Source organism: Parasteatoda tepidariorum, chromosome 7 (genome assembly GCF_043381705.1).
Source record: "Parasteatoda tepidariorum isolate YZ-2023 chromosome 7, CAS_Ptep_4.0, whole genome shotgun sequence".
In the NCBI taxonomy this organism is placed as follows: Eukaryota; Metazoa; Arthropoda; class Arachnida; order Araneae; family Theridiidae; genus Parasteatoda; species Parasteatoda tepidariorum.
The window spans coordinates 26,235,682-26,250,460 of record NC_092210.1 but is presented as its reverse complement, the minus strand read 5'-3'; the positions used below and the strand labels follow the sequence as shown (position 1 = coordinate 26,250,460).

Genomic DNA, 14,779 nt, shown 5'->3' with positions numbered 1-14,779 from the left:
CTTCTATATATATATATATATAGATTAACAGAAATTTTTGTCACTACTACTAAAAAGGAAAAATGATAATCCGTCTCTTCAGAGAAAGTTTGTCTTCCTCGAATTCCTGATTGAAAAAAATATTTCTTTTTACGCTTTCTCCTTCTAATGCAAACGTGACATTCCATGCTTTGAAATCGCGGTTTCCATTTACGCGATTTAAAATCGCGCTTCGTGTCTCCACGATTTTAAAATCAAATATTGCGTTTCGTATTCACGCGATTAAAAAACCACTATTATGATTCGTGTTTAAGTGACTTAAAAAATATGCATCGGAATGCATATTCGCACAATTTTAAAACGAAGCATAAAATAATGCGATTTAAAAATCAAACATCAAGATTCATAATCACGCTATTTTAAAACCTGACATCGAGATCGTATTTACGGAATTTTAAAATTAAATGTCGAGATTCGTATTTGCGTGATTTAAAAACATATTGAGATTCATCTTCACACAAATTAAAATAAATAAATAAAATCTCGCATCAATATTTTTATTAAAACGTTGATAACATTCCGTAGTTAGTTAAATGTTTCTTGCCTACACTTTTTTCTTGCTTAAATTTCAGGTATTTTTTTAATTGTTCAAAAATTGCTTTTTTAACATTATATTTCTGGATTTCTATTTTCAATTTTTTTTTGGTTTCTTACCAAACTCATCCATGTATAAATCAATATAGAATTTTATTTAAAAAAAACAACAGAATTTTTTAAAATAAAAACCGTGATTTCAAGTGTGTTTCCCTAATAACCATTTTCATCATTTATAGCAGTTCTTTTAGGTTTTCATTTCGAAGTGTAAACTCTACTTTTTTCCTATTTTAGTCATTTTTAGCTAAAGTATATGCACCAAAAACAAACTCATAACTGGGCCAGATATCCCGCAAGAACTTCAAATCTAACAACCAGACAGTCGGAAGAAGATCTCGTGATATCTGAACAGTACTTTTCTTAAAACTGTTTTAATATAGTAAGAGGCTGCGACCTTTGCATAAGACGTTAATCCCTGTGAAATTATTATCCATTAATCATTAAAAAATTCTGCAAAATACAACAATTTAATAAATTATAAATTTGTTTTTATTATTGGTGTAAAAAGTTCAATACTTTTATTTAGAGGAAATCGTATTAAAAAGAATCAGTTGTAATAAGAATGATTGTGAAATGGAGATTCCCGTTTCGTTTTTCGATTTATTTCGCTGCATAACTAGCTTCTGGCATATATTTAGATGCGATTCACATAGAATAAATAATCAGAAATTTTCGAGAAAAAAAAATATTTGGACCCCTCCCTAAATATTGCAACCCGGCTGCGTGCCTGGATTCAAACGTTATGTCCATCAAGTAAGCAAAATTACAATTCTAAAACAATTGTTGCAGTTATAATTGTGTCAAGTTAGAATGGTAGAATCACGGTGGCTCACAGTATAAAGAGTTCGCCTCTCACTGTGGTGATACATGTTCGAATTCGAGCGGTGGCTGGTTGATACGAATTCTGCTCCCGGTACGCACCGACTTCAACGCTGACGTAAAATATCGTCAATGTTAGACGGATAGATGGATTAAAATTCCTTAACCCTGGGAGATTTTTTTGTCGTTTTGCACTTCATGTAACTCAAATGCGGGTTTGTTCCATCAAAAGATCCTCCAGGATAAGACTAGTTTGTCTCAATGAAGGAGTTTTCTTGTCTTAGCTACTTGAAGGAGATACTTGATCCAGGAGCTCCCTTATCTTCTGGATTGGGTTCAAAATTATAAGGCTACGAAGTTGAACATTGGTAGTCGTAAACTCAGAATTTGGTTTTCTGTTCAATGCCAGTTATAAAAATAATATAAAATAAAAAATTACTATGGTAAAACATTTCCGCTCTTTAACCTGTCCTTTATCCATAAACCTGACCGACAAGCCAAGAAAAGCATGGTTAAAGTAAACAGTTTGCTTTATTTGTAATTTCTTTGGGAACCAATGGAAACTCTGAATTTTTTATTGTTGAGTCTTGCTATTTAATATAAGAAATAAAAAAAAGAATATCAAGTTGGCGTAACAAAAGGAATGATATGACTCGGTCATCAACAGCTCTCTGTAATCAGATCACGTATACGAAGGGCCCTCTTTTATAATTATTTATTTCTTTTGTAATCTTTCCCAGAGAATCGGTGAAATACAGGCAGGTTTCGAACCTCCGCTGGAGATAAAAGAGGGAGTGTCCGTCCTCTTACTATTCTATTATGTTGGTTTGAAGGATCTTGTAAATAAGAGTAAAACACAAAAACTGCACATCATTCATCACTGAAGAGCGTCTGCTTTATTTCTTCGGGCTATGATTAGAACAAAATACATTGATATGAAACTTTTTTTCTTCTGCTTTAATTTCGGTGAGGGGGCTGCGAAGGCGGATCTGACAGCGGAATTATTCTAAAAGTGGTGCCAGCATTTAGCCATTGTATCCAACCACTATTCTTCTAATGTTTTTAACTCTTTTTTTTTGCAATATTCATTATTGACTAACATACTCTTCTACATGTGTAACTATCATTAAAGAAAGCTATATATTAATTGGTGACTTAGATAGGGTACTATTTTATTTTATGAGTACTCTTGCCTCGAGAATTATGACAACTCACCTTCGGGGTGAACTTTTCGAACGAAACTAACAAACATTTACGTTACATGGAGGGGAAACACGGCGGATCCTTTACACGGTTAGTTCGATGTCATGGGAATCCCACTGCATCAGTCTTGAGTTATTTCATCTGGTGACTCGCACTGTGGTATTTCATTTCAAGTCTTTTCTTTTTGTAATATATATATATATATATATATATATATATATATATGGCAGCAACCTTTATCACAAAACCCTCAAAAAGTTTATAAATGATTAGCAAATAAACCATGTAGGCTTGAAACAATATTAAATTTAACTTTCCTAATAAACACACTAAGTGGTTTGCAATAAGTTTACATAAACACCTCTTTTATATCGAAATTTAATTTAAAAACTCTGCCTATCATCATTAAAAAGAAGTTGCGTTTGAGAACCTTATCAAACAAAAAATAAAAATTCCTAAACTAGATTTGCAATAAAAGCTAAGAAATAATATATGTATATTTTGTTTATAAAGACTTATGCGTGCCTTTATTTAATCTTTAAAAAAATAATATTGGCAGTGTAACATTTCTGCTTTGTAGCAATAATGTTTAACTAGTCAACCTAATAGTGTCGATCAAAAAAAAAAATGCAGCGTTTGTCGTAAAGTTGGTTGCCATCTAGGGACAATGTATCATGTTTTAGAAAACCCATCTACTAAATAATGCAACAAATTTCATAGTAAAACAATGCCAAACAACAGAGACTTTAAAAATAAACTAATGATGTCAATTTTTTGAATGGAATGTTGAAATTATATGATTAATTTTAAGTTTTACTACAATCGTTGCCAACTTATACGGATATTCCCAAAGAGCATTGATGAATATGGGTCGAAACATCAAACATGCCACCGAATGTGTAAACGGAATTGGTTTACCATTGGGATGTTACTGGGTTTGAACAAAAATATGGAAACACTTCTATACCAACTCCATGTGCACAATCTTTCTTTTTGCAGTAAAAGCTTTGGAAGGTGGCAAAACTGTCGGCACATGTTGAAAAATCATGCTGAACATTTTCAGAAATGTTGCTCTTTTTACTCATGCGAAATTTATAGACTAAAATGAGCGTAGAAGGTTAAGAGCTTTTTTTTTCTTCAATTTTTAATCTAACACAACAATAATATTAAAAGCTTTCTTAGATAAATATCGCAATCCTAGGATTTCTAAATTACTGGTAGTAAAACTAGAAACGGAGTTATTAACTTTCTTTCCTCATTTTGGTCGATCCGAATTTTGCTTCAGTAGAAGTAACATCTTTTCTACGAACTTCAAGCAGGATGTTTCAAGTTGTATGAACAGTTTTGCCACGTAAAAAAAATAGCTGCTAAAAGAAATTTTGTTTAGATCGAGCTAGTTAGGAATTGTTTCCACATTTTTGTCCAACCCCTGTGTGTCATTTGACCAAGACAGGACACATTGAATATTTGTATTATGTAACTTGGTGAGTGTACAGTGAAACCTCTCAGGTGTTCCCGAGCGGTAAAATGGTTCTAGAGTAAAATGGTTGTTAATGAAGGTTGATTGTTCTTAGAGGTTGCCTTCTTTGACTTTAAAATGTTATAGAAAGTACATGATTTTTCGCAAACAATTTTAATTTTATTTAGTGTCATTTTCTCATTTCAAGTTAATGACATTTCTTCACTTCAAGATCCTACTCTTCGGTTGTATTGATGAAAATTATTCTCTTTTCGCAGTGAATGTGGTAGAAGCTTTACAAGAATTCTGGCAGATGAAACTGGCCAGGGGGGCTGATCTCAAGAATGGCGCACTTGTGATATATGAATCTATGCCATCTACGAACCCTCCATACGTCTGCTATGTCACATTACCTGGCGGCAGCTGTTTTGGTAGCTTTCAGGTAAGTTTTTGTCTAATTTATTTATTGTCTACTGAAAACCCATTATCCGTTTAATCCATTTCCGACTGTGTTGTAGAGAAGGCGCAAAAAATGGGGTAGCATACCTGCCTATTTCTCGGAAGGCTTTATTTTACTATTTAATGTGGTAGCATAATTTATACATTCACCCTTTATTCTTACTTGAATAAATGTGATTTAAAATTATTTTGACTACCTTAAATTTAAATATTTATATACAGTAGGCCTGGTAACTCTCTGAAAATGTGTTTAGGTGCTGAATAAATTTTAATGAAATGCTAGCTTGAAAGGGTATTTTCTTACTACAGAGAAAAAAGTTTTTGAAAAGATTGAAAGTTAATAGGTTTAAAATTAGTGTAATGCTTACAGTAATTTTATATTCTCTAGAGTTAACTACCACTTAAGTATTAAAATGATGCAGTGTCCTATTTTTCAGATCATAATACAGATGTTTGCTTTCTTAATATATTTTGGTAAACACGAATGTCTAGTTTTTCAAAGATAAATTTTAAAAGTGAAAAAATTTAGCTATCAATTTTTTTCTCTTTAAAAAAGTTCATGAAAAATGTTGACTCCTAATGGTTTCGAAGAAAGTAGCAGATCCTGGGCTCCCTATGCTCCCCAAAAATTTTTCAAGTGGTTGTAAACCTAATATTAATAATTGTTAATTTTCAACGTGACTACCACTACTTATTAACAGGTAAAATTTTTACTTAAGCTAATTCCTTATTTCTCTTTTTTAGCTACCACTTTAGTTTAAAAACACAACGATTTGTCTTCAGTTACAAATACATAGTTACCTGTTTGGTATAATATAAATGTTAGTAAATTAATAATTAAATTGCGAAGAAATTTCTAAACGCCAAGCTGCTTTCAAAACATTTAATAGCATAACTTATAACTCCCATTCGTTCGTTCGTTGTAGTGGAACTGGGAGTCTGAGGCCTTACGACCCTTTTCCCATTCATCCTGAATTTAAACTTAGAAACATACATGACAAAATTAAAGTTTGGGGATCAAATGGAGTTCTAACTTATAACTCCCATACTAATATATCTAATATAGATATATTTTAATAACTTATTTCTTGTGGTAGGTAAAGCAATTTTTTTTTAAATCTTAAAAATTAAAATTTATGCATTAAAACTAAAACTAAAGTGGTAGAAAAATTTGGTTGCTGCTGTTGTAAATGAATGTTTACATAGTGTTAGTATAAAAGCGTTTGTATTAAATTGACTTTTCTTCTCCAAATTTATATTTAAAAGAGAGATAATACTCGTCTTTAATTTTTCTGTTTTATTTTACTCAAATAATAACAGTAAAATTTAATAATAATGTATAAATTACAGTTTTTTCATATCCAGTAAATTCCACTTTACCCCATTAGTCAACGGATGTTTGTCTTTGTTTATAAGAAACTGAGAGTGAAAACAAACCAGAATAGGTGATATTGTCCTCTTAGCTGGTGTAGAAAAAAAATTCCACAAATACATAATTCAAGGTAATTTTTTTTTAGAAAGAAGTTTATATTTTAACAAAATTTCCAGACACAAAAGGAACTAATTATAATATTCAATTCATTTTATTTATTTATTAATAAAACCTAACATTTTTAAGTCATCTCTGAAGAAACGTAAACATAAATAAATAAAAATTTAAGCCATCATACTTTCTTACGATTAGAAGTTCAGATGCCTGAGTGTATATAGAAGAATAAATAATTGCTGATCAGGAAACGAGAAGTTAGAAAATTTTCCCGCAAGGGCTCGACAATTAGAAGGGGAAGGGGGAAGGTCATACCTTTCTCTCAGTTTTTATTTGTTTATTTACTTAAGACTGATTCATTTCCGTCGGCTGTCGTCAATGGAAACAGTTTCTGTTGCAGACGGTGTGGTGTTCTGAAAACAAAACTAATCCAATTTGTTTTTGAAAACTAAGTTAGCGATTTTGTTTAAGTTTGCGAGGAACGCTGCAGTTAGGGCAAGGCAAAAACACTTTTTTTTTTTAATTATTAATTTTTTAATTTATACTTTGTGCTTTAAAAACGGTAAAGTTATGTCGAATTGTCAGATCCGATTCTCAGCGAAGGTGATATTAAACGTTGGAAAATCTTTATGTCTTATTGAAAAGTGACAAAATTCTTTTATATATATTACAGTTATTACGATTTTCGCAAATTTTATTTGCGGCAGTTTATGCGGCAATTTTATTTGCCCAGTTAGGGCAGGGCAAAAACAAATTTTTTTTTAATTAATTTTTTTATTTAATTCTTTGTGCTTTAAAAACGGTAAAGTTATATCGGATTGTCAGATCCGATTCGCAGCGAAGGTGATATTAAGTGTTGTAAAATCTTTATGACTTATTGAAAATTTACAAAATTCTTTTATATACATTACATTTATTACGATTTTCGCAAATTTTATTTTTCATTAAATTATCTAAATATGTTTTAATCACAACAGTCAAACCAAGAATAAAATATAAAAGCATAAATTTTGCCACACTGGTAAAATTATTTCTAAAACGTGTACAAGTTGGAACTTATATATTAGGCTATTTAAATAATCTGATAAATCAGAATTTTGTGTACGTAGTTCGTTTTATTTCAATAATATAAGAAGGAGAAAAAAAATCATTGTTCAATTTAAAACTAAATTAACTACATTTCTCATTTTTAGCTGCAATTTCATCGAAAAATAAAGAAAACTTCTAGATATTACATTCCATTCTGAATATAGATCAATAGACTAGAATTATTTTAAGGGGTCCTTTAGTTACAAAGAGTCAGAAATAATTTTGCTACTACTTTTTAAACTTTTAAGGACGTAAAAATTGGTAAATCGTTAACTGATAAATGTTTAATTGCTTATTCACTAATATTTGAAATGTTGACTAGTAATTTTATATTAGACAATCAAAAAACCCCAGTAAGTTTATTTTTCCTAAATTGAGCGATTTGACTTCAAAATTATGAGACAGCATAATTTTTGTTGTTACAAGACGCATAGACTGATTATAATTTGACTTATATAATAGAATTAATTGTTATTTTAAATTGAAAGATGATTTTATTTCAAAAGATCTAAATAAATAAAAATACAAAGACATACATTAGCACACATACTCTCCAACTATTGCATGATTTGCGTAGTTTCAGAAAATATTTTCCCTAGTGGTCGTCAAAAGACATAGAAATATTTTTTCCAACTAAAGCAGAAAACTTAACCCTTTCGCGCCGACTGTCACAAATACGTGCCAGCATAAAACCATATCAATCAGGGTGAAAAGATAAAACTGGTAATCAAAGTATTTCTTTAGCAGTTTATTTGTGGGCGGAGTTATAATTGTTTGATTTATTTAATTCACCATTACTTTAGTTCAAAATAAAATTATTTACTTATACTTTGAATTAACATCGATTATATATATGATTAAACAAACAATAATTAAAGTAAAAGCAAAGAAAGTCTGTCAAATAAGCAACGATTACCTTTTTTTTATTTAATTACAACTTGATGCTGATTTTATACGAATGCTTTTCTGAATCATCAGTCCCAGGGATTAATAATTCCAACGAAACAGTATAAAAGACAATAATAACTTTTACATACAACCTTTTTATATACCTTCTATAATTATTACATCTTGTAGTGGAAGTTATTTCAAGTCTAATTTATTAAAATATGTTTGAAGGGAGAAAAAAAATATATAATCTTGTCTTGTTTTTGGATCTGGGGCGCGAAGCAGCCCCTATCCCATTCATCGTGGAGTATTTGTCATTTTGTTTGGTTTTGTTGATGTTAGCAGATTGTCAGGAGGATTCAAGCACTTTGCTTGAATAAATAATAATAATGGAATAGGAAACGAAGCAGCTTGCTCTAAACTATGGGTGACTTGAGTTTTGGATGCTGGTTGATGATGAAAAAAATTTATAAATAAATAAATAAATCTGAGGACTGTTTTTGAAATGTTCAAGTGGTAGTTAAATTTAAACATTTTAAGTAGCCTTTAAGAAACCTTAGCAACTATTTACTGATTTTTTTCAAATTGTATCAACCCAAATACTTTTACATATCCGTGATTTCAAAAAACATATCTAAATTATAAAAAATTTGGAATGATTTTTAAATTTGAAATGTGGCAAAGTAGTTCCAGTAACTTTATAAAACGTTTGCACTTCTGTTGAAATATATTTTACTCCATAACACCCGAATTTTTATATTGTGGTGCCATTAAAACTGATCCTATTCATAAAACAGCAGACCGTTTAAAGTGATTGTTTTCCGTTCTTAGCAGGATTGCCATAGGCGACTAAAATTGCAAAAAGTAGTGACTAATAAAATTCAAATTTTCATTAAGAGAAACTAGAAGTAGCTACCTTTTTTAGCATATTTTTTTCACGTTGCTATTAAAAAGTTTTGCCCAAAGTATGAATAATTTGAAATGTAAGTCATAATGGTAGTTACTATTGAATAAAGAGATAATAAATAAACAAAAATGAATTGAGTTTCTACCACTTTGTACGTAGAGGGTCCATAAAGGGTCGCCTGTGGCATCCCTGCTTATAGCGACCCCATCAGATTTAAAAATATTTACTCTATGATTTCGTACCATAACAAATTTGTTCACCTTAACATACTATGGTGGATAGAGAGAATAAAGCTGTTTCTTAGAGCTCTCGCGGGGCTGATGCTAAGATAACTACCACATATGAGTATGAGTAAAGCTGTTTCGCTTACCACTCTTTACCTTTTTTCTTTTCTTTTTTTCTTGGCTTGTTTTCCGATAACGACGCTGGGCGCTGATAAATCAGAAGAACCGTGATTTATCTGTTTTCAGAAAAGTTTTTGTTTTTCCTTACTTAAAAAGTAATTCCGAGACACTTGTGGTGGTTGGTTGTGTTCAGGAGATGAATAGATTGAGTTTACATTTAATTAGTATTTATTTTACATTTAATTATTAAGTATAAAAAGGGAAAATATGAAAACAAGAGCAGTGCGTCATTCTACAATGGCGGTTAGGATTCTTCTGGTAAATGACAGAGACAGTTACTGATCGTAACTGTCGCTGTTACGATTAAGTTAAGTTCAGTCGTCGCACACTAATGTGAAATCCTTCTCAATATTTAAAAAAAAAAAGTATTAAATGTGGTTTATTTGGAACGCATTTTTTTCTTTGGGGACGCACCAATAATTGAGTAATGCTTAAGTGATTTAAAAAAAGATAGAGAATATTAAATCAATCGCTTCATTTTTAAAACGTATTGTGGAGAAACAATATATCCGACTTTACCAAAATACAAAATATATATTTTTTAATTTTGATATAAAATTCTGCGACTTTTTTTAAGACTAAAGTGGTAGCCAATACTGGAAGTTATCAAGTTTTTTTGCAAAGTTAGCAATGAAGGCTTTTTTTCTGATCTTGGGAACTATAAAATAAAGAGATTAGTGGAAGAAACAGGTATGTGGCATTTTAACGGGTGCATATTAATCAAGGAAAATAGCATAGTGGTCTTATCAATATGGGTATGTTTAATGCAATAAAATTCTTTTTGACACGCTGACAATAAACGGCATTAATACGTTAAATGTCATAGGGTCACCGGTGACCGGCACTGAGTTTGTTCATAGCGCCACGGGAGTCACCGGTGACCGGCGAAATCAAGATTATTAGAAACACATAATTCGAATAAATTTTCAATTTTTTTATATTATTATCGTTACTGAAATGGTTTGAAGAAATTCTTACAATATCGAATTCACAAAAATAATTTTATTTATATACACAGATATGCCAACTTGCTATTGACAGCGAATAAATATTTTCAAGTGGTAGTGTATCAATTGTGATTCTTGATTTAATAAATTCAATTTAGTAGATTTCTATCCACCACTATTTCTAAACAATTCGTAGGCTTATATAATTCATCACTTTTTTCAGAATTTATATAACCTGTGCAGGATGGTTCATCCGGAATATTAATATTCATACAGACCTCAAAATACCAACTCTATCACAGCATATATAGAAGCTAAACGCAGATTTTTTCGATAAAGCCATAGAATGTAAAATAGCAAATTTTAATGAAATCTTTAAATTTGAAAATTATATCAACGATAAAAACTACAGACCAAAGTAAAAGTTAAATGTTGAAAGATAAATTTTGCTACCACTTGAAAATTATTGCTTATTAAGTGGAATAACTTGACATTCCACCATCTGTTTCAAAATTTACTTTTCACTTCTTGTCGTATTGAGTCGTTTCATCTTTCATTTCTTTAAGTGATTAAAAGTACTATGAAATATAATTATGTTACTGTTCTAATTCTCAGAATTTTGGGAAATTTGATTTCAGGAAATCTTTTTGCACGATAAATCAAATGCACTGTAACATTTATATGTTGCTTCAGAAAAAGTAAGTTTTTGCATTAAAATAGGCATGTACAATTAACTGTAATATATAATTTAGGAGTTTTTTTTTTTTTGAGTTATTAAAACATTTTGGGGCTTACTATAAAATACAAATTTTCATCTTATTTTTACTATCACTTGTAAAAATTTTTTAAAACCATACGAACACGGCATTAAAGACAGTAATTTTAAAACTATGACACGTTATAAGTATTTCAGTGACACGTAACAGGTACTCTCAAAACTCAATGGTAACAGGTACAGGTACGTAACGTACACAGGTAATGTAACAGCTACACAAGTAACGTAACAAGTACACAAGTAACGTAACAGGTACATATTTAATTCATTATAGTTACATTCATTGAAAACAACACTTAAAAGTAAAGAGCATCTCAGAGGCAGTCATGTATTTAAAACATATTCAGAAAGTCATTGAAAGATTCTCTATAACGAAGGAGTGACTAATACATGGCTGCCAACTAGTACACTTTTAACAAAATATTTTATAGAATGATAGGTAATGAAAAACTAAAGTTCTCAGATTTTTTGGCAATTTTACCAACACTATAAAAGCTTTACCATGAGAGAAATAGGGAAAAGTGGTGTTTTTTATGAACATTTGAATCATTTAAATGTAGTGGTATAGAAAATAACTTTAAATCAAATTTATAAAACAGCGAATCATGCATTAAATTAAAATACAAACTTAGCTACCACAATAGAAATCACAAAAAAATTTTTTCTCAAAAAGCGTAAAAATTTGGTAGCCCTGCTACGGCTGTTGGGAAAATTTTTACAAAGTGGTAGATAAATAATAATTAAGTTATTAAGAATTTTATAGAAATTAAACTCTAAGAAGCATAATTACCCACTAATTAAAAATGAAACTGTATTACCGATGGTTGGTATTGGTCATTTTTTTACCTTTTGTATTCTCTGACACCTATGTGGCGACATCAAAAGTCGCCACTTTGAAATTTGAAATCTTTGTGTCTTAATATTTCGCTACCACATTATTTTATAATTATTAGTTTTTATATAATAATTCTGCATTGTATAATTGCTCGAAATTTCTTATGTATGTCCTTCTGGGATATTTCATGATGAATGGGATAAGGGCCATTTAAGCCTCAGATGCCCAGTTCTAAAACAACGAACGAAATTGCTCAAAAACCCCATCTTCATGTTAAAACCTCAAGATGGATGGTAAAAGGGCCGTAAACGGTGTCAGGGGCCCAGATACATTTTGATAAGGATGATTATTACTCAAAGATAAGTACAAATATGTTAGATCTATTCGCCGCACTTTTTCAGCTATATGACATAATTCAGCCATAAAATGTATATATTGAATTCGTCCATTATTTCATCCAGCTTGAAAGCAACAACGATATCCCCTCTTCTCAAGTGTGACACATTTTAATGTAATTTGTCTACTGCACTGGCTATTATGGGTACAATAAATGGGCAAAGGCCATGTTTGGCTGAGGTACCCAGCTCCATTTGATAAATGAAGAGATATTTTAAATAAATTAGTCCTTATATTAATTTAAATAGCATTTTAAGTACTCCGACTGTAAAAGGTTAAAACTATGAATCAAACCGCGTTTAAATATAGAATAAAAAGAGGTAAGCACTTTTGAGCTAATAAACGTTTTTTCACGTAGCAAGACAGTCTCAGTGGTTCTGCCTAACCATAAATATGTTACTTAAGTAGTGCAGACGATATTTTAATTTACGAAATCAGACAAGTTGGCAACTTAGGTAATATTTCCCTCCATCTTGGAAGAAATTTTTCTGACTACATGCTGTCGTCCCATTGTACAATTTCGCAACAACAAGCTTTATGTGCAAATGCTAATATTATGCCATTTCAAAATCTTCTGTTTGTAATAACTAAAATTGTAAATTTCAAGTATGCTCGAACTCTAAACAATCGCCATTTTGCGAATTTAAGTACAGAATAAAAAGAAGTAAACACTTTTTGAGCTAATAAACGGGTTTTCACGTAGTAAGACAGCCTCAGTGGTTCTGCCTAACCATAAATATGTTAATTAAGTAGTGCAGACGATATTTACGAAATCAGACACTAAAACGTACTATCTCCTTATAAACTTAGTTTTTCTTCCCCTCCCGGCTAATTTGGCTTCAAAAAAGGTGGAGAGCAGCCGCAAAATTAGGCATAATTATATATTATTTTTTATAATTTTATTTAATTACAATCTAAAGCAAAAACGTTGAATTGTGGGGTGTACAACTTTTCACATTATTTTTAAGTATATTATTTTAAATGTCAAAAATACAAGATTAGAACGAAGTGGAATATTTATGATCTATTAAATTTTAAAAAAAAGTTGTTTTGTTTAAAATTTGATTTCTGGAGAATTATTTGTCCAATTTCGTTCAAATAATTTTCCAATCGTTTTCCGCTTCTCTTTTTCCTCTTCCAAATGCTTTTTTTCCGGTGCTCTTTTCGATGGACTTTTTTTTCCCTTTTTTTCTGGTGCTTTCTTTTTTTCGCGATTTGTAAAATAATTCATATAAATATTATTATCAGTAAATATATACAAAATAATGCTATTTCAAGTAACAGGGGTAATGCGTGACTTACTGGACTCTTTTATGTAACCATAACTGGAAATTTTACTGGCCATGAGCATACGACCAACATGCGATTTCATGATTTCTACAACATGTTTACAATTTTCAACTGAATCTTATAATGGCTCATTTCAAAAGGGTCATTTTAATTGAAAAAAAAATTCAAAACTAGTTTTGGTAGCTGATACTCATGGTATGGCGAGTAGCGAGCGTTGCCCCAGAGCTCTGGACTGTTTGAACACGCGTAGTGCTCATGAATATTGGATGGTCTATCGCAGTTATGTAAAAACGTAGCTTTAACGCCTTGTATTTCAATGAGGAGTCTGGAAACATTGAGTCACTCCAGCGTTATATTCTTTTCAATATCGTCTTCCCAATCTTTTGATGCTAAACTGCCGGAGATTCTTGGCTTCCCCCCCACCCCTTCCATCCTGCGATGTGAAATCCTTTCCAGTAGACAAAGTTAATGGTTAAAAGCCCCATTAGACGTATGTTTAAAACCCAAAATACAGGGAGTGGTGCCCGGGGACCTTTCTTAATAATTAATGATCGTTTTTTATACTTGAACCCTTCTTCCCCTTTCCCATGCATCGCTTGATAAATGGTCCGCTCTCTTCTTAACGCTGCTTTTTATCCTTCTTTTTCGGCGGATACGGTGAAGGATGTAATTTTTGTCACGTGCCCATATAAATTTTATTTCTTAAAAATAAAATGATAATTAAAAGACAAAATGTTAGAACTTAACATTATTTTATGGATAAAATGTTTCAAAAACTATTCTTAATGAACTGTAATATTTATAGCATCTTCGGTCCTGTACCGTTATATTCTATAATTATAATAGACACTGTTTTTCTCTTAGCCTTTTTTTAACTTGAAAAGGAATTTTTTCTCTTTTTTTTTTTTAAATTATTTAGTTTTAAACGTTTACTCTTTCGAAATATGCATTATTGTTTCCTAATTTGAAAAATTTAAATGTTTGAAAGGTATGTTGATTTAGAGAAAGTACATTCTCTGATTTCGTAACTTTGAGTAGTGTCTTAATTGATTAATTAAGGTATGAAGAGCTTGAGGCAATATAGTGCTCCAATTCCAAAGCTGCATTACTCTAGTTCATTTCTGTATCTGTTTTTTTTCTTCCGGTATTTTTTTCATCTAGGTACTTTCAAGTTCCTAGAATTTCAACT

The 14,779-nt window shown here is 30.7% G+C and overlaps 1 protein-coding gene across 1 annotated transcript in view; it reads left to right on the top strand.

The window, feature by feature from the left end:
* Window positions 1-14,779, top strand: part of LOC107456324 (Limb expression 1 family member lowfat) — a 171,568-nt gene that overhangs the window by 107,977 nt on the left and 48,812 nt on the right. Inside the window, exon 2 of the mRNA XM_021144480.3 lies at window positions 4,393-4,556. Within this exon, the coding sequence (XP_021000139.1) occupies window positions 4,393-4,556 (164 nt within the window). The remainder of the gene's footprint in view (window positions 1-4,392; window positions 4,557-14,779) is intronic.